The sequence below is a fragment of the Mya arenaria genome, chromosome 9, assembly GCF_026914265.1.
Source record: "Mya arenaria isolate MELC-2E11 chromosome 9, ASM2691426v1".
Classification (NCBI taxonomy): domain Eukaryota; kingdom Metazoa; phylum Mollusca; class Bivalvia; order Myida; family Myidae; genus Mya; species Mya arenaria.
Genome location: NC_069130.1, coordinates 56,543,745 through 56,562,570, shown reverse-complemented (window position 1 = coordinate 56,562,570; position 18,826 = coordinate 56,543,745). Strand labels below are relative to the sequence as shown.

The window sequence follows — 18,826 nt, the reverse complement described above, 5'->3', positions numbered from 1 at the left end:
ATGAAAAAATAATATTTTAGTCTCCTTAAAAGAGTTGCTCCCCTTTGACCGGTAAAATGTGTACATTCTCATTCCTCTGTTTCATCAAAAGTATACTTTAAAAGCACAAAATGTTATTGCCAGCAGTTGCTTTTGTTTGCTTCGTAATTCCCTTCGTCGTGGTACTATTCAAAATCACAAGGTAATGCCTATAATCTTTCGAAAACTTTAAAACTTTTAGCTGTTCGGATTGAACATTTCGGACATATATATTGGACAATATTGAAATTGTATTTAGAGAAGTATTTTTTATTTGAAATAGATAATTAAGATTTATATTCATATTTAACTACGTAAGTGCAAAGATATTTTGCAACAAACAAGCATGAAATGCACAGCCATTCAATGGCTTCATCTGTTCATGTATAAAGTTGTTATAACTTTATGAGATATTTGGTTTGTTACTATGACATATATATGCACGAATAAATCTATCTATCTATCTATCTATCGTTGTTTTTAACAGTATGAAATGGAGAAAAACACATCAAACTCATAAAAATTGGTTAATTTTTTTTTTTGTGTGTACGGAACTAATATGATATAACATTATCTGATAATATTTCTTGTTTTTTATGATATTTTATAGACACAGTATGCTTTAACCTGGAATCCCTATTGGAACAACTTTCCACTTTTGGTACAAAACAATTTGTATTTGTACGTGAAGGATTTGCCATATATATCAAAAATCTTAAAAAAAAATATGTCACTGTACAATTATTTGGAATAGACAATCATTAAGAACTAAGTGCATACTTTGTATGCATTAATAACAGCATTTGTAGAAGTAAACCACCGATAAGTGGTGGAGCTGGTGTTGGTTGTGTGCATGAAATGTCTTAATCTTTTAAAAGTTTGTATCAGTCTCTTATTTTCCACAATTTCCCATGTATGATTTAACAATGTTGTACATGATTATTGCAGACCCCGTTTTCCAGCCAGAGTCAACTGTTGGTTTTGTGGGGTAAAATCTTCTGTTCCGTACAGTAACAGAAACTCCTGGGACTGCTCCAAGTGTGAACAGTATAATGGGTTTGATAAGGTATACATGTTTAATAGGCATGTCATTGGTACTGTTAGGAATATGTTTTAGAAGTAGCCTTACAGTTACGTGAGTGTTAATTCCTGGGATTGTATAATAGCTAAATAATTAGGAAATATGGCTGTTTTCATGTATCGATGTTTCATGCTTTCTGTTCTTGATGTGATTATTAATACAAAACAAATAAAAAAAATTGGTATGATAACACATACATTTTTTCATCCCAGAAAAAGTCGAATACACTACTTGTATGTATTTTGAGCAACGTGGGTAAGAGTAAACCAAATGCGCTGTAAGTGATAGTTTAACAATTCAATGGGCCTTTGTTAAAAACTTTGTTAATGTAATCATTGTAAACGTACAAATCATTAACTGAAGTTTAATGAATACACTTGTGATCTGCTGTATTTCTAACAAGAATTTAGGAATTAATTTCAGCTGTACTTGTTTATATTCAAATAAGTCAGCACATCAACTTTTCATGTTTAAAAATAAACAACAATGTTCTTTATCCCTTTGTTAACTTTTACAAAGTTCTGAACAATCAGCCCAGTGCCATTCAATGTATGGTAATGGGTAATTCTTATTATTCAGTATTCTTCATATTTTTATGACTTTTATCACAGGATGGGAATTACAATAAACCAATCCTAGCCCAATATGATGAGAAGTTGAATCGACCATTCAAATGTAAGGAGGCAGAGTTTCTGGGAGGTCATGACCTCTTGTGTGACAGGTGCTCACAAAATCAGCTGCTCAAGGTCAAGCAGCTGGCTAACTTCACTCCGTATGATGAGGTTAGTTCTAGCCTTGCAATGTTCTCAAATTGCTCACAGAATAGTTAAGTAAAGCCTTCCTTTTAATTTGTTTAAAGAAAATTTGCATGATCTTGCTTATAAATAGAAGTGGCCACCTTTAAATGTTATTAATCAATTCATCTGTTTTTCAAAGCAAAACATCCACTTTTCATCATAATGTTTTTCATCATAATGTTGATGTTGTTAATCATTGTTGGTGATGATATAACTTAAAAATATTATCAAACTTGGTACTATACATGTGCACAATGCCAGTACATTATGCCAGTAACTCCTCAAAATTTGAACAGTTGCTCAGCATTGGCATCTGCATTTGGCACTCTTTGATCATCGGGACCCCAATATATCAAAAATACTGAAATCCTTTCTGAACCTCGAACTCATGATACAACATTGTATGGTTCAAATTTTTATATCTGTATGAGAATGACGATAATTCTAGTTGAAGTGCACTTGAGCAATTGCTAAAAATAATAAGTTGTACCCAATTGTTTTATGCAATATATTGTCATTTGTTTCCGAAATTACAGAAGAACTTTAACGCAGAAGTGGAGGCATTCAGCAGACATCTGGAGAAAGTTTACCGCCTTTGTCAGCAGTGTGAGATCAATGTCGCCCAGGAGCTTGAAACTCAGGATGAGGCTATAGCCATGCGTCTCAGTCACCTGGATGACTCACAGAGGAATCTGATAGGATTAAATTCTTACAGAGAGGAGCAGCAAACTTTATTGGTAAATAAATTATTATGATCTTGTCTGTCATAAAAAGTAAGACACTTATATTTGTCAGTTTGGTTTCGGTATTTATTTTTTTCTGGGAATTAGAAGTCTCAGATCATCATTATCATAAAATGAAACTTAAAAGAATATGTGGAATTTCCGACAGATTTCTCAAATTATGGTACATGTTTTTGTAAAAAATACATAGAATATGTGCTGGGGAAAGTTTAATCAAGATGTTTTAAGTGATTTTGTAGCTAGTAGAGACTTTAGACAGAGGAACTCCCCTGTTGAAAAACTACTTGGTATTAACTCACTGATAAAATTGGCGCCCCTTGTTTTTTTTGCCCAAGATGCATTAATTGCATTTTTGTTCTTCAATTTATTGATATGATAATTATCTAATCAGTCACACATGTACTTTAGAATAATATTATATTCAAAATTTCAGCATTCAAGCTACCGAGACCATTCATGGAACAAGAGTATTGTGGCCAGTGTGGTGTTACATGGTGTCTCACTTGGATGTGCTGTCTTGCTAGCTGCCAGAGAAGTAAGTAAACCTTCAATAGCACTTAGGCCAAATAAAAAATAGGTCTGTTTCAGGTTACCCGACCGACCCTATTTTTTTCCGCCGTCCCTAACCTATTTTTCCCTGAAAAAAATGTGATTTGGGTACGAAAAGCATTTGTTACGAAATGTATACGAAAAGTTGACAATATTAGAGTTGGATTTCTGATTGTATTAACCGTAATTCACCTTAGAGTTCGGACACCTTAAAAATAATGATTTTTTTCGCTGTCCGAATTCATCGAAAATAACCATTGTTACATTTTATCTCCATGTATGTTAAACCTGCCTTTTTTCTTCATGTCTGCATTTTACCACTTATTAATTTATCCATAGTTATCGATGGTTATAACGCCTTTAGGTGTTACTCCTTCATCAAGTTAATTAAAATCCCATTCAACACCATTTTATACATGCACTGAAATGAATAAACACCTTCTATCAGCTTAAGATCAAACAGTCACACTGTGTGACATCACATAACTCACAGTTATACCCACGAGGATCTCCTGTTATGCAGGATTAATGCGTCTGGGTGGTGTTTTCGATTGTAACTTAAGTATTGCATTTCTAACTTTAAATCATCACATTAAATCATTACCTGTATCATTGAATGTGTTGTTTTTTATTGTTCTATTGATGTTTCAATGAGTATTACTGTACGATTGTTGCTTCATAGGGTCTATATTAAAAGTGTGGTACAAGTTTCAAAGTTTATTGGCGGATCGTTTTACAAACATGTCATGTCTGTGTTTTCTTAATCCCTTGATTGCCCTTGTTGTTTCTTTAATCCTCCATTACATATATCACACTTCCTTTTCAACAGGCAATAAATCGTTTAGGATGGGTAGTAACTAATTAACTTGTCACAGTGATGTATACGGTGAGGTAATCTATCCAGGCAAATACATTCTAAGGATAAAGATCAATAATCTTTGTCTGTGAGACTTAGTAACTGTAAAAGTCACTTAGTAACTGTAAAAGTCATAATCGATGTCCTTTGGGTGTCCGAAAATTAGGTAGTCACTACGCAAAATAAATTATTTTTGAAATTAATAATGGGTGTCCGAATTTTTAGTGTCCAAACTCTAAAGGTGAATTACGGGTAGTTTGTGCTTGTGTGACAGGTATATTTCAATTCTTGAACTTTATTTTCTTGTCAGATACAAATGTGTCAGATACTGATTTCGGATTGATATGTCAGACTTAAGGGTGCAATTTTGGCAATAAAACCTGCATGTTACTTGTTCTTCAAACCAGAACCTCCATGACCTCTTGACAGCATTGAGGTTTTCTTGGCTGATGGCTTATATGGTAAATTTGCTGTCCCACTCTCCATGTAATTATGTAACAGGCAGGTTAGCATACTACAGTGGGTGATTGAAAGCAAAAGGGTGCATAAAGAAAAGTAAAACCGTTCCTGGAAAGTCTTTAATAATAAAAGAGTGGTGTACCATAACTTAGTTGAAATCCAACCATCATTGTCAAAGTATTTAACCAGACAAATAAAGATTGTTTCCTTTGAAGCATGGAACATGTTTAAAAGCTGCTGATAAACCTAAAAATTGATGACTTTTATTTTTGGTACAGTCTGAGTCAACAGTTACTGAAATCGATATATCGAAAAAAATAAAAATATTCCGACCTACCTACCCTATTTATTTTTGGCAGCGTTACCTGAAACGCACCTATTTTTTATTTGGCCTTATATGGGAACAAGGGAATATGTATCATGTGTTGTAAAGATACTAGTGGAATATGTGCACATATATGTCTTACAAATTCCCATGATGCTATCTTATTATCATAAATTGGATTACAGTTAAGTAAATGACAAACAGACAAAAAAATTGTGTCTTGTCAATACTTGGTACTTGTACGGCACAAAATATTTGTTAAATACATAGAAGCTTTTATTATTTGTTTGGATTGTTTTCTTGGGATTCTGATTCTGTTCCAATTTCATTGTATGCTCAGAAAATCAGAATGCCATCATGGATATTGTCTCAAGCAAACATTTTGTCATACTATTAACATATGTAACTGTACACATTTGATCCACCGTCAGGTTGACCTGACTGGTAAAGCTGACTGGCAGAAGCTGCTACTACCACTGCACCCATACCTACTGTGGCTGGATCTTCATACTCAAACAATCACTGCTGTAGGGCTTACATCTTGTATACTGGCGAAACTCATCCTTGGCAAATACAGGTAAATAGTACCATTTGTAATGTCGGTTATTTACAGCTTTGCTATATGGGTAAAACATGGATGACCATTAATTTTAACTGGCTATCAATTCAATACTGATAAGATTGTTAGAAGAAACAGTGAAATTATCTTACCTCTGTTTGTATCCTGATTACCTATCCTGGCTGGACTGGGTGCTAATGTTTGTGTGTGCAATGTTTCAGGTAGCACATGTGAAATGTGCTCGGCTGCCCAGTGTGGTTAGTACTGCTATTGTTTGAGACTGGTTACCTGTGTTTGTGTCTTAAATACCTATCGAGACCTTCTCGCTGGCTCGACTTGTCACTAATGTTTTGTGTGTAATATGTCAAGGTTCACATGGTTGATGTGCTTGGCTGCCCATTGTGGCTGGTACTGCTATTATTGGAGACTGGTTACCTCCGTTTTGTATCTTTATAAACAGCTGGACTGGTTGCCAATGTTTGTGTGTGTAATGTTCCAGGTTACACATTGTTGATGTGCTTGGCTGCCCATTTTGGCTGGTACTGCTATTGTTGGAGACTGGTTACCTCCGTTTGACATCTGATTACCTGTTATACTTCCTCGCTGGACTGGTCGCTAATGTTTGTGTCTGTATTGGCAGTCTAGTCACTAACAGAAGGAGGAGAAACCAGTCTGACATCACATTGACAAGGTAAATGTTGCTGTATTGCAAGTACTGAGATTACACCAGATTTTTCTCGGAACGCTTATGTAAACAATGGTTCAATTGTTAAGAGCTTTATTAAATTTGTTTACAGCATTGTTGTTAACTTTCAAGTTTTACACTTCTCTGGAAGATTAATTGACAGACTTACGATCTGCAGTTCTATTTACACATTGTGATACAATTGTTTCAGCTCTGCCTGTTTCATTTAAATATATGTGCTCATCATAGAATAGATTACGTTTTAAAGATAATAACAATGTTCATTCAACCCATTGTTTCATAAAATAAAAAATATACATTTATTGAATTATATGCTGGTACTGGTAGTTGACAACACTTGTAGCAATTACACAGATAGATATACAGCTTTAAAAAAAATGAGACTCTTAATAAAAATATGGGAACAATATTGTTAAGTGGTATGATACTGTGCTCCAGTACGGTATTTGTTTTCAACATAAATACACTAACCCATTTGTCAGGGTATAATAAAAATATTGTATGCTCAGTTTTTGAAATATTTTTCAGACAACAACTGGACTCCAGTTTTTCTGACACAGCTAGCAGCGTTTCTCCTTTATCATCCGTTAGCCAGTTTCACAGTGATGTCACTGATAGGTCTGGGCAAAATGAAAGGTCAAGGTTAGAATGTGATGATATGTCAGGGTCAAGGTCACCTGATTATCCAAGGTCAGAAGTCAGAAATATACAGGACAACGAGGTTACCACATCCAGGCCTCAAAGTAAACGACAGAGAGTTATGAAATCAAATGAGCCAAATGAAAATGGCCTTGACCCAAACATTAAGGTGAAAACTGAGCCAGGTTTAGATGAAAGTGTACATGAAACTACATTTGAACTGCATGCCTGCAGTCTTGGGGAACCAGGCTTAATTCCAAGGAACAACTCTGGTAAAAAAGACTTCCTTTATTTTGAAAATACCCATATAATGTATAAAAAAACAACAACAAAAGAAACAGTCACCGACATTACATTTTTAGATGAACAAGTCTGAATTCTGCTTAACATCAATTTTTATGCCCCCGAAGGTGGGCATATTAAAATCGCACCGTCCGTCCGTCCATCCGACTCTGTAACTTTCCCTTGTATGGACAGATTTAAAATAACTTGCCACATGTGTTCCACATACCAAGACGACATGTGGCGTGCAAGACTCGTGTCCCTACCTCAAAGGTCAAGGTCACACTTAGTGTTTATTCACAATGGAGGGCTGCATATAAGGACATAGAGTATAGGTTGTCGTGTCCGGACTGTAACTTTCTCTTGTATGGACAGATTTTAAAATAACTTGCCACATGTGTACCACATACCAAGACGACGTGTTGCGTGCAAGACCCGTGTCCCTACCTCAAAGGTCAAGGTCACACTTAGTGTTTATTCACAATGGAGTGCTGCATATAAGGACATAGAGTATAGGTTGTCGTGTCCGGGCTGTAACTTTCCCTTGTATGGACAGATTTTAAAATAACTTGCCACATGTGTTCCACATACCAAGACAACGTGTCGCGTGCAAGACCCGTGTCCCTACCTCAAAGGTCAAGGTCACACATAGTGTTTATTCACAATGGAGTGCTGCATATAAGGATATAGAGTATAGGTTGTCGTGTCCGGGCTGTAACTTTCCCTTGTATGGACAGATTTTAAAATAACTTGCCACATGTGTTCCACATATCAAGACGATGTGTCGCGTGCAAGACCCGTGTCCCTACCTCAAAGGTCAAGGTCACACTTAGTGTTTATTCACAATGGAATGCTGCATACAAGGACATAGGGTATAGGTTGTCGTGTCCGGGCTGTAACTTTCTCTTGTATGGACAGATTTTAAAATAACTTGCTACATGTGTTTCACATACGAAGACGACGTGTCGTGTGCAAGACCCATGTCCCTACCTCTAAGGTGGAAGATACACTAAGTGTTTATTCACAAGGGAATTCTGAATATAAGGACATAACAGTGTAGGTTGTCAAGTATGGGTGGTATTTTTTTATGTTCAGAGGCAATTTAAAATAACTTGCCATATGTATTTGACACCTAAAGGCAAGATCAACTTTTCATGTACTGACCTTGTTCGTAGGTCAATGTCACATTCGGGGGCATTCGTCACATACAGTGACAGCTCTTGTTTTATCAAGCCCTGCTATATAAAATTCAAAATTTGAGCAACCCAGGAGATATTTTACCTGTGCAGGGCTTACGGCAACGCTTGTGTTAATTTTGACCAACAAAGCAGTACAAATAACATTGATTTTATGATGAGTTGTAAACATGTAATCATTGGTATTTCACAGTGGGATTTTCTGTACTTCAGGCTTGTTTTCAACTGTGACACAGTCTACCACAGGAAGTAGCTCAGACCAGTCTACAAGAGGAAGTATTTGTAACCAGTCTGTACTGGATGGCCTGAGGTCACAGAGTCAAAAGAGGCCGCTCATTTCTCCTGCTTTGTTTTCTCATGCTTCAAGAATGGAAAGCCATAGTAAGTCTGCAGGAAAATGTTGTATTTAAATTACCGGTACCGTATTTCTCTGACTATAAGGCGACCCGCTTATAAGACGACTCCCTAACTTTGCCCATGAAATCTGGTGCTTTTGTCAGACTCGTTTATAAGACTGGGTTGATTATTAAAGCAAATCCAGTATTTCAATTTCTCTAAGTCTGTGATAATGTTCAAACGAAACAGTCAAATATCAACCAAATTTGTTCATTTGCTTGAAGAAAAATTGCTGTACATAAAACTATATAAAATTATATTGTATGCAATATTCAGAAAAAAGAAGAACGACATTTGCATGTTAACATGATTATAAGGAAAATGGACTTTCTTCTTCATGTTGTTTAAACTGTTGTTTTGTAAATATTCAATACTTATCTTCATTCCAGGAGGTTCACCAAACTTGCCATCAACCTACCAGCCAAGCCTGTTTTTTGTTAATTCTCCAGATTTTCCTACCTCTTTTAATCTCCATGGCAACAACAGTCTTCATAGCAACCACTCATCAGTTTCCCAGTCCTCTGCCTTTACTCCAATGAAGACTTCCAGCAATCATGATCTACCTCACACCCCAAAACGATCATCTACTCCTGTGTCTTATACTTTTGGTCAATCACCATTCTCCCGTTTGCCACACCGCAGTGATAGCTTTTCTCAGCTTTCATGGGCATCAACTCCTACTCAAGGAAATTCACATATCAGGTCAAGGTCAAGCTTATCTGCTAGAAGAAACAACTGTATGCCCAAGAGGTACTCCCCAGTGGTAAGAAGGGCGGAGATGTCAGATCATTCCGATGAAGAGCTGGATAATTTGACTGACTTCACATCGGTGACTCAAAGATGTAGGGTACACAGCACATCTGGCTCAATGCTTCAGGAAAACAGTGGTAAGAACAAGTTACATGTACCTTAACTTTAAGTTGTCTTTATCAAAGCTTTTGCATACAGCATGAAGCTTTTGTTGTAATAATTTTTTAGCTCACCTGTCACGTAGTGACAAGGTGAGCTTTTGTGATCACTCTTCGTCCGTCGTCCGTCCGTCCGTCCGTTCACAATTGCTTGTGAACACAATAGAGGTCACAATTTTGACCTAATCTTTATGAAACTTGGTCAGACTGATCATCTCTATAAAATCTAGGTCAAGTTCGATATTGGGTCATCTGGGGTCAAAAACTAGGTCACTAGGTCAATTAGTAGAAAAACCTTGTGAACACAATAGAGGTCACAATTTTAGCCTAATCTCAATGCAACTTGGTCAGAATGGTCATCTCTATAAAATCTAGGTCAAGTTCGATATTGGGTCATCCGCGGTCAATAATTAGGTCACTAGGTCAATTAGTAGAAAAACCTTGTGAACACAATAGAGGTCACAATTTTAGCCTAATCTCAATGCAACTTGGTCAGAATGATCATCTCTATAAAATGTAGGTCAAGTTTGATATTGGGTCATCCGCGGTCAACAACTAGGTCACTAGGTCAATTATTAGAAAAACCTTGTGAACACAATAGAGGTCACAATTTTAGCCTAATCTCAATGCAACTTGGTCAGAATAATCATCTCTTATAAAATCTAGGTCAAGTTCGATATTGGGTCATCCGCAGTCAATAACTAGGTCACTAGGTCAATTATTAGAAAAACCTTGTGAACACAACAGAGGTCACAATTTTGACCTAATCTTTATGAAACTTGGTCAGACTGATCATCTGTATGAAATCTAGGTCAAGTTCGATATTGGGTCATCTGGGGTCAAAAACTAGGTCAGTAGGTCAATTAGTAGAAATACCTTGTGAACACATTAGAGGTCACAATTTTAGCCTAATCTCAATGCAACTTGGTCAGAATGATCATCTCTATAAAATCTAGGTCAAGTTCGATATTGGGTCATCCGCGGTCAATAACTAGGTCACTAGGTCAATTAGTAGAAAAACCTTGTGAACACAATAGAGGTCACAATTTTAGCCTAATCTCAATGCAAATTGGTCAGAATGATCATCGCTGTAAAATGTAGGTCAAGTTTGATATTGGGTCATTCACGGTCAATAACTAGGTCACTAGGTCAATTAGTACAAAAACCTTGTGAACACAATAGAGGTCACAATTTTAGCCTAATCTCAATGCAACTTGGTCAGAATGATCATCTCTATAAAATCTAGGTCAAGTTCGATATTGGGTCATCCGTGGTCAATAACTAGGTCACTAGGTCAATTAGTAGAAAAACCTTGTGAACACAATAGAGGTCACAATTTTAGCCTAATCTCAATGCAACTTGGTCAGAATGATCATCTCTATAAAATGTAGGTCAAGTTCGATATTGGGTCATCCGCGGTCAACAACTAGGTCACTAGGTCAATTAGTACAAAAACCTTGTGAACACAATAGAGGTCACAATTTTAGCCTAATCTCAATGCAACTTGGTCAGAATAATCATCTCTATAAAATCTAGGTCAAGTTCGATATTGGGTCATCCGCAGTCAATAACTAGGTCACTAGGTCAATTATTAGAAAAACCTTGTGAACACAACAGAGGTCACAATTTTGACCTAATCTTTATGAAACTTGGTCAGACTGATCATCTGTATGAAATCTAGGTCAAGTTCGATATTGGGTCATCTGGGGTCAAAAACTAGGTCAGTAGGTCAATTAGTAGAAATACCTTGTGAACACATTAGAGGTCACAATTTTAGCCTAATCTCAATGCAACCTGGTCAGAATGATCATCTCTATAAAATTTAGGTCAAGATCGATATTGGGTCATCCGCGGTCAATAACTAGGTCACTAGGTCAATTAGTAGAAAAACCTTGTGAACACAATAGAGGTCACAATTTTAGCCTAATCTCAATGCAACTTGGTCAGAATGATCATCGCTATAAAATGTAGGTCAAGTTTGATATTGGGTCATTCACGGTCAATAACTAGGTCACTAGGTCAATTAGTACAAAAACCTTGTGAACACAATAGAGGTCACAATTTTAGCCTAATCTCAATGCAACTTGGTCAGAATGATCATCTCTATAAAATCTAGGTCAAGTTCGATATTGGGTCATCTGCGGTCAATAACTAGGTCACTAGGTCAATTAGTACAAAAACCTTGTGAACACAATAGAAGTCACAATTTTAGGCTAATCTTAATGCAACTTGGTCAGAATGATCATCTCTATAAAATCTGGGTCAAGTTCGATATTGGGTCATACGCAGTCAATAACTAGGTCACTAGGTCAATTATTAGAAAAACCTTGTGAACAAAATAGAGGTCACAATTTTAGCCTTATCTTAATGAAACTTGGTCAGAATGATCATCTTAACATAAGCTAGGTCAAGTTCCATATTGGGTCAACCCAGGTTAAAAACTAGGTCACTAGGTCAATTATTTTTATTTACCGGTGATATTTGAACATAAATGTCTATGTTTGAGAACTTTCAGCTGTTTCATATATCTGATAAATATGATTATCATTTTGCAAGTGCAACTACCGACTCTTAAATAATGTCTATTTGGATTTTCTTGTATCATTCTATTTATGGCAGATATTAATTGTTCTTATTAAGACTTACAATCACATTGTATAAATATTTTTGGATTTATTATTGATTTACATAACCATACGTAATTCTACTAAATTTTATTTCCAATTTATAATAATATCTTTTTAGATTTTTTTTATGAAATTGCCTTTTTAGCTCACCTGTCATTTTGTGACATGGTGAGCTTTTGTGATCGCCTTTTGTCCGTCGTGCGTCGTGCGTCGTCCGTCAACAATTTACTTAAAAGACATCTCCTCCTTAACCGCTAGGCCAATATTAATAAAACTTCATAGGTTCCTTGGGTTGTCTTCTATCAAAGTTGTTCAAAGAATTCAATTCCATACAGAACTCTGGTTGCCATGGCAACCAAAAGGAAAAACTTTAAAAATCTTCTTCTCTCAAACCACAAGGCTTAGGCCGTTGATATATGGTAGGTAGGATCACCAAATGGTCCTCTACCACGATTGTTCAAATTATGGCCCTGGGGTAGCAATAACAACGTAACGTCGTTTTTTACACTTCCCTATTCTGCACAATGCTAATACCACTCCTCACTCCAATGGATATTACTCCTGCAAACATTTATACTTACTGCCGAAAATGGTACCAAAATAATCATGAATAAATTATCTATCAACTGTAGTACGGGTTTTATCTAATTATGTGAAACAAAATAAAACGAGCAAAAAGTTTCACAAGCATTTTTTTGTAATATGTCGTTTTTCTGCCGGTCTTGGGACGTTTTGACTGTCATTTTATACTTTCGATTTCGGATATTTTAAGAATTGTTTTGATTGTCAATGACTTTACAAGGATACATTGACGTCTCCTGCATCGGTGAGTATAACTTTAATGAATTATTATGTATATTTTCTGCTTTTATTTTGACAAAAACTGAAACAGGGGATAAAACATGCTGAATTATAGGTCCAAATCGAAAGAGAACAACAATGCATCATCGAATTTCTGAAAATTCATTCATTTATCTACACAGTGATGCTATCCATTTGATTCAGTAATCTGTCGCATTTTTCCGCAAGGGCTATTTATAAACACATCGTTTCTGAGAGTGGCCAAAAACAAGAACAATTTGATGACTCATAAGGCATGCAACCTTAAAAGCCGAGAGTATCCGAATTAACCAGGAAGTAATTTTTGTTTACTTTTTAAATGCCAACCTCTGTAAATAGTAATTTATTTTTAGTAAACATTGAGGTAGGTTTATGCATATCATTGTTTTATTATATTTAGAATGCTATTTATAAGGGGTTGCCAATTCTTTTGCATGAACATGGTTACCATGGCAACTAATTTTTTGTTTGCCTTTAATCTTCCTATTTATTATACTATTGTAAAAATGCAACAGTCAAGCAGTGAATGGAAGAATGTAAATGTTCTTTGTCTTTTACCTTTTTCAAGCTCATTCTTCAAAATATTAAGCAATTTTAAAATTTCTTAAAAATGGACGTTTTTTCATCATTTTTTTAAAGTAAAATAATTTGCTTAAAACTTTGTTTAGGTTCTGATATTTAGGAATGTGTATTAAATTTATAGAAAATAAACAAAATGTGTTGTTTGACATTATTCATTTCATTTAAATTCCGAAGTTTTGAATTTGACCTATTTTGGCAGAAAAATTGATAAAAATGTAAAATTAAAAGGGCCATAATTCTGTCAAAAATTGATGGATTTTGAAAAAATGTGCATATTTGAGTTTATAATGACATAACCTTTAAAATGATATATCACTTTAATATACCGCATTAAATTATTTTTTTACGTTGTTATTGCTACCTGGGGTCAAAATTGGCCACGTCCCGGGGGTCATGGGTTTTCTCTATATGTTTATAGTGAAAACTTAAAAAATCTTCTCCTCTGAACTTACTTGGCCTAGAGCTTAGATATTTGGCATGATTCATCGTCTGGTGGACCTCTACAAAGTTTGTTCAAATTATGGCCCTGGGGTCAAAATTGGCCCCGCCCTGGGGGGTCATGGGTTTTCTCTATATGTTTATAGTGAAAACTTAAAAAATCTTCTCCTCTGAACTTACTTGGCCTAGAGCTTAGATATTTGGCATGGTTCATCGTCTAGTGGACCTCTACAAAGTTTGTTCAAATTATGGCCCTGGGGTCAAAATTGGCCCCGACCCGGGGGGTCATGGGTTTTCTCTATATGTTTATAGTGAAAACCTTAAAAAATCTTCTCCTCTGAACTTACTTGGCCTAGAGCTTAGATATTTGGCATGGTTCATCGTCTAGTGGACCTCTACAAAGTTTGTTCAAATTATGGCCCTGGGGTCAAAGTTGGCCCCGTCCCGGGGGGTCATGGGTTTTCTCTATATGTTTATAGTGAAAACTTCAAAAATCTTCTCCTCTGAACTTACTTGGCCTAGAGCTTAGATATTTGGCATGATTCATCGTCTAGTGGACCTCTACAAAGTTTGTTCAAATTATGGCCCTGGGGTCAAAATTGGCCCCGCCCCGGGGGGTCATGGGTATTCTCTATAAGTTTATAGTTAAAACTTCAAAAATCTTCTCCTCTGAACTTACTTGGACTAGAGCTTAGATATTTGGCATGATTCATTGTCTAGTGGACCTTTACAAAGATTGTTCAAATTATGGCCTTGGGGTCAAAATTGGCCCCGCCCCGGGGGTCATGGGTATACTTGATATGTTTATAGTTAAAACTTCAAAAATCTTCTCCTCTTAACTTACTTGGCCTAGAGCTTAGATATTTGGCATGATTCATCGTCTAGTGGACCTCTACAAAGATTGTTCAAATTATGGCCCTTGGGTCAAAATTGGCCCCGCCCGGGGGATCATGGATTTTCTCTATATGTTTATAGTGAAAACTTAAAAAATCTTCTCCTCTGAACTTACTTGGTCTAGAGCTTAGATATTTGGCATGATTCATCGTCTAGTGGTCCTCTACAAAGATTGTTCAAATTATGGCCCTGGGGTCAAAATTGGCCCCGCCCCAGGGGGTCATGGGTATTCTCTATATGTTTATAGTTAAAACTTCAAAAATCTTCTCCTCTGAACTTACTTGGACTAGAGCTTAGATATTTGGCATGATTCATCATCTAGTGGACCTCTACAAAGATTGTTCAAATTATGGCCTTGGGGTCAAAATTGGCCCCGCCCCCTTGGGGGTCATGGGTTTTCTCTATATGGGTTATAGTGAAAACTTCAAAAATCATCTTCTCTGAACTTACGTGGCTTAGAGCTTAGATATTTGGCATGATTCATCGTCTAGTGGACCTCTACAAAGTTTGTTCAAATTATGGCCCTGGGGTCAACATTGGCCACACCCCGGGGCTGATGGTTTTTCTCTATATGGGTTATAGTGAAAACTTAAAAAATCTTCTCCGAACTCACAAAGACAAATAACGTCTTAATTTAAACTGGATAACATATTTAGTACACATACCAATTTTCAATATGGGCCACATACAACAATTAATTACAAATATACATATATAGATACACACGTAAAATCAAGTAGTGACAAGAGCTTAGATATTTGGCATGATATACCATCTAGTTGACTTGTACCAATATTGTTCAATCTTTGGCTCTGGGGTCAAAAAATGGCCCCACCCGGGCGGTCATGGGTTTCCTTATATATGTATATGATGAAAACTTAAGTAATCTTCTTCTCCGAAACCAAAAGGCGAAGGCCTTAGATATTTGGTATGAAGCATTGTTTATCGGACCACTATTAAGATTGTTCAAACTTTAGCCCTGGGGTCAAAATTGGCCACGCCCCGTGTTCATAGGCTTAGGTTTTCAATATTTGTATATAATGGAAGAATGTGCAATATATGACAGGTGAGCGATTCAGGGCCATTTGGCCCTCTTGTTATGATGTATTCATGGATGGAAATTTATCTTTGTTAAAGAAATAAAACAGTGGCATTAAAGGTCAAGCAATGTTATGAATAAAATATTTTTTCTGTTAAAATCTCTTATTTTGCTAACAATATTCTAACATTTAAGTAATGTTATTGCTTTTTCAGCATCAGTTGGGTGGAAATCTGGCCTGTTTGGGTTTGTTCTGGGAGGCAGTCTGGTTGCCAATATCATGTTGGGGCTGTTTTCGTGGCAACAAACATTGGACACGTGAATGTGGGGGAAATATCAATGTGTAGAACATGGCCATGTGGACATAAACAATCATGTTACAGATGACAATGCACTGTTGTTAACAGTAATGGAGACTGTGATGTGATGGTCAAAAGAACAAATTGTACTTAGGACTTTTCAGAAAGGTTTCAGGGAATGAATTCCATTCATTAACATACAAATGTTTGAAATTGGGATTTTAAAGTGCTAGCATATTTCAAATTTATAGAAAAATTGACATAGAAATCTTCTAGCTTTGGTCTATTGTTTATCAGCGTGAATGAAAGCTTTTGAACATTTAGATTTCATTTTGACCTGTGAATGCACCTGTATGTTCCAAAATTCTGGGAAGGGGAGTTGAATACGACTGATACATTTGAAAGCATATATACATTTGAATACCATAACTACATTTGGATACCTTACATACATACATTTGTATATCACAAATACATTTGAATACCACACACACTTTTGAATACTACACACACATTTGAATACCTCACATGAATTTGAATATCACACATACATTTAAATATTGCACATAAATTTGAATACCACACACACTTTTGAATACCACACACACATTTGAATACCACACACACATTTGAATACCACACATACATTTGTATATCACACCTACATTTGAATACCACACACACTTTTGAATACCACACACATATTTGAATACCACTCATACATTTGAACACCACACATGAATTTGAATACCGCACACACATTTGAAATAACACATACATTGAAATACTGCACACACATTGAAATACCCTGCATGCATTATAATACCACATATACTTTGGTATATCACACATACATTTGAATACCGCACATAGATTTGAATACATACATTTGAATATCACACATACATTTGAATACCACCCATACATTTGAATACCACATACATTTGAATACCACACATACATTTGAATACCACACATACATTTGAAATAACACATACATTGAAATACTGCACACACATTGAAATACCCTGCATGCATTATAATACCACATATACTTTTGTATATCACATGAACATTGAAATACCACACATACATTTGAATACCGCTCATACACTTCAATGATGTGATCAACCTACTTTTTGTCTCATTTATTTATTTAGATTAAAAGAAATCATGTCAACTATTCTCATGTTTCATTTTAGTCTTAAATTTGTATAAAGTGATTCATTTTCAACTTACAGGGCAACATTTGGCATTAATTGTACACTATAACATTTGATTAAGAGAATATTTTATAGACATGTACATGTGTGTTTTTGAAAATAAATATTTTCAACCTATTGTGTGCACGCATTGTTGGGTTGCATCTTGTGTGATTGAACTCTTTCATACAAGTTCATATTTAGCTTGTCTGTTATGAAGAATAACACTGAAGTTATTGTGATAGCCTTAATGTAGTTCTTGTTTTCGGGACATCGTACAAAAGTAATAATATTGGTCAAAATTCTAAAACTATTCAAGATATCGAAATGAAACTTGGTACACATGTAAAGCAATGGCCATAATTATTTAGCATTAATACTTGTCAAGTTACGCCTCTTGGACTGAAAAACAAGAGCCGTCGTAAGACAGTGCGCTCGACTACGCCGCTTTGACTTGGAATACAATAACGATGTAATAATACCAAGTTTGGTCTCTTTATGTCAAACCTAACTAAAATTATTTGATACATAAGGTGACTTTGATGCTGCCCTCCAACCAGCCCGCCCAAACTATGACGCAAGTCATTCAAATATCTTGATTTCCCATTATGAAAATGTGGTTAAGAATATACAAATATGCCTTTCAAAGGAAATTAAAAAAAAATCAAGGGCCATAATTTGTATTTAGGCTTAAAACAGAGTTATGTTTCTTGTTGTAGGATGGCCGTAAATAATTTTGAATTTTATGAAGTGCATTTAATGAACAGTATAGAAGTTATTTTATTAAAATCCCAACTTGCCCTTAACTTTTACTTGCCTAAAACTTTAACCTAAGTCAATCAGGGGCCATAACTTGTATTGAGGATATGGATTTATGTAACCTCATTGGGTGATGGTCCTGAACAATTGTGTGAAGTATTAAGTCAATTGAATGAAGGGTATAGAAGTTATTAAACAATATCCCAACCTGCCCTAAAACTTTAACCTAAGTTCCATAGTCAATCAGGGGCCATAATTTGTATAAAAGATAATATGGAGTTATCTAACCTTATTATGTGATGGCTCTGAACATCTGTGTGAAGTATTAAGTCAATTGAATGAATGGTATTGGAGTTTTAAGTGAAAATCCGAACTTGCCCTAAAACTTTAACCTGCCCTTAAACTTTAACCCAAGTCAATCAGGGGCCATAACTTGTATTTAGGATAATATGGAGTTATGTAACCTCATTGTGTGATGGTCCTGAACAACTGTGTGAAGTATTAAGTCAATTGAACAAAGGATATAGAAGTTATTAATAAATATTCCAACTTGCCCTAAAACTTGAACCTAAGATCCATAGTCAATCATGGGCCATAATCTGTGTAAAGAATAATGTGGAGTTATCTAACCC

The 18,826-nt window shown here is 35.7% G+C and overlaps 1 protein-coding gene across 1 annotated transcript; it reads left to right on the top strand.

The window, feature by feature from the left end:
• The first annotated feature begins 38 nt into the window (after positions 1-38).
• LOC128203762 (transmembrane protein 201-like) lies at positions 39-16,929 on the top strand. The gene is made up of 11 exons (XM_052905304.1): positions 39-181; positions 967-1,084; positions 1,711-1,881; positions 2,433-2,633; positions 3,073-3,174; positions 5,260-5,405; positions 5,887-6,078; positions 6,622-7,004; positions 8,424-8,591; positions 8,996-9,493; positions 16,150-16,929. Exons 1-11 carry the CDS (start codon positions 111-113, stop codon positions 16,254-16,256), a joined length of 2,157 nt encoding a protein of 718 aa, XP_052761264.1. The 5' UTR covers positions 39-110; the 3' UTR covers positions 16,257-16,929.
• Positions 16,930-18,826: the final 1,897 nt, after the last annotated feature.

Excerpts from the sequence above, each read along its gene's own strand:
- LOC128203762 (XM_052905304.1), top strand. The coding sequence starts at position 111 with ATGTTATTGCCAGCAGTTGCTTTTGTTTGCTTCGTAATTCCCTTCGTC. Across the intron at positions 182-966 it reads GTACTATTCAAAATCACAAG|ACCCCGTTTTCCAGCCAGAG; the intron begins GTAATGCCTATA and ends TGATTATTGCAG. Across the intron at positions 5,406-5,886 it reads CTCATCCTTGGCAAATACAG|GTTACACATTGTTGATGTGC; the intron begins GTAAATAGTACC and ends GTAATGTTCCAG.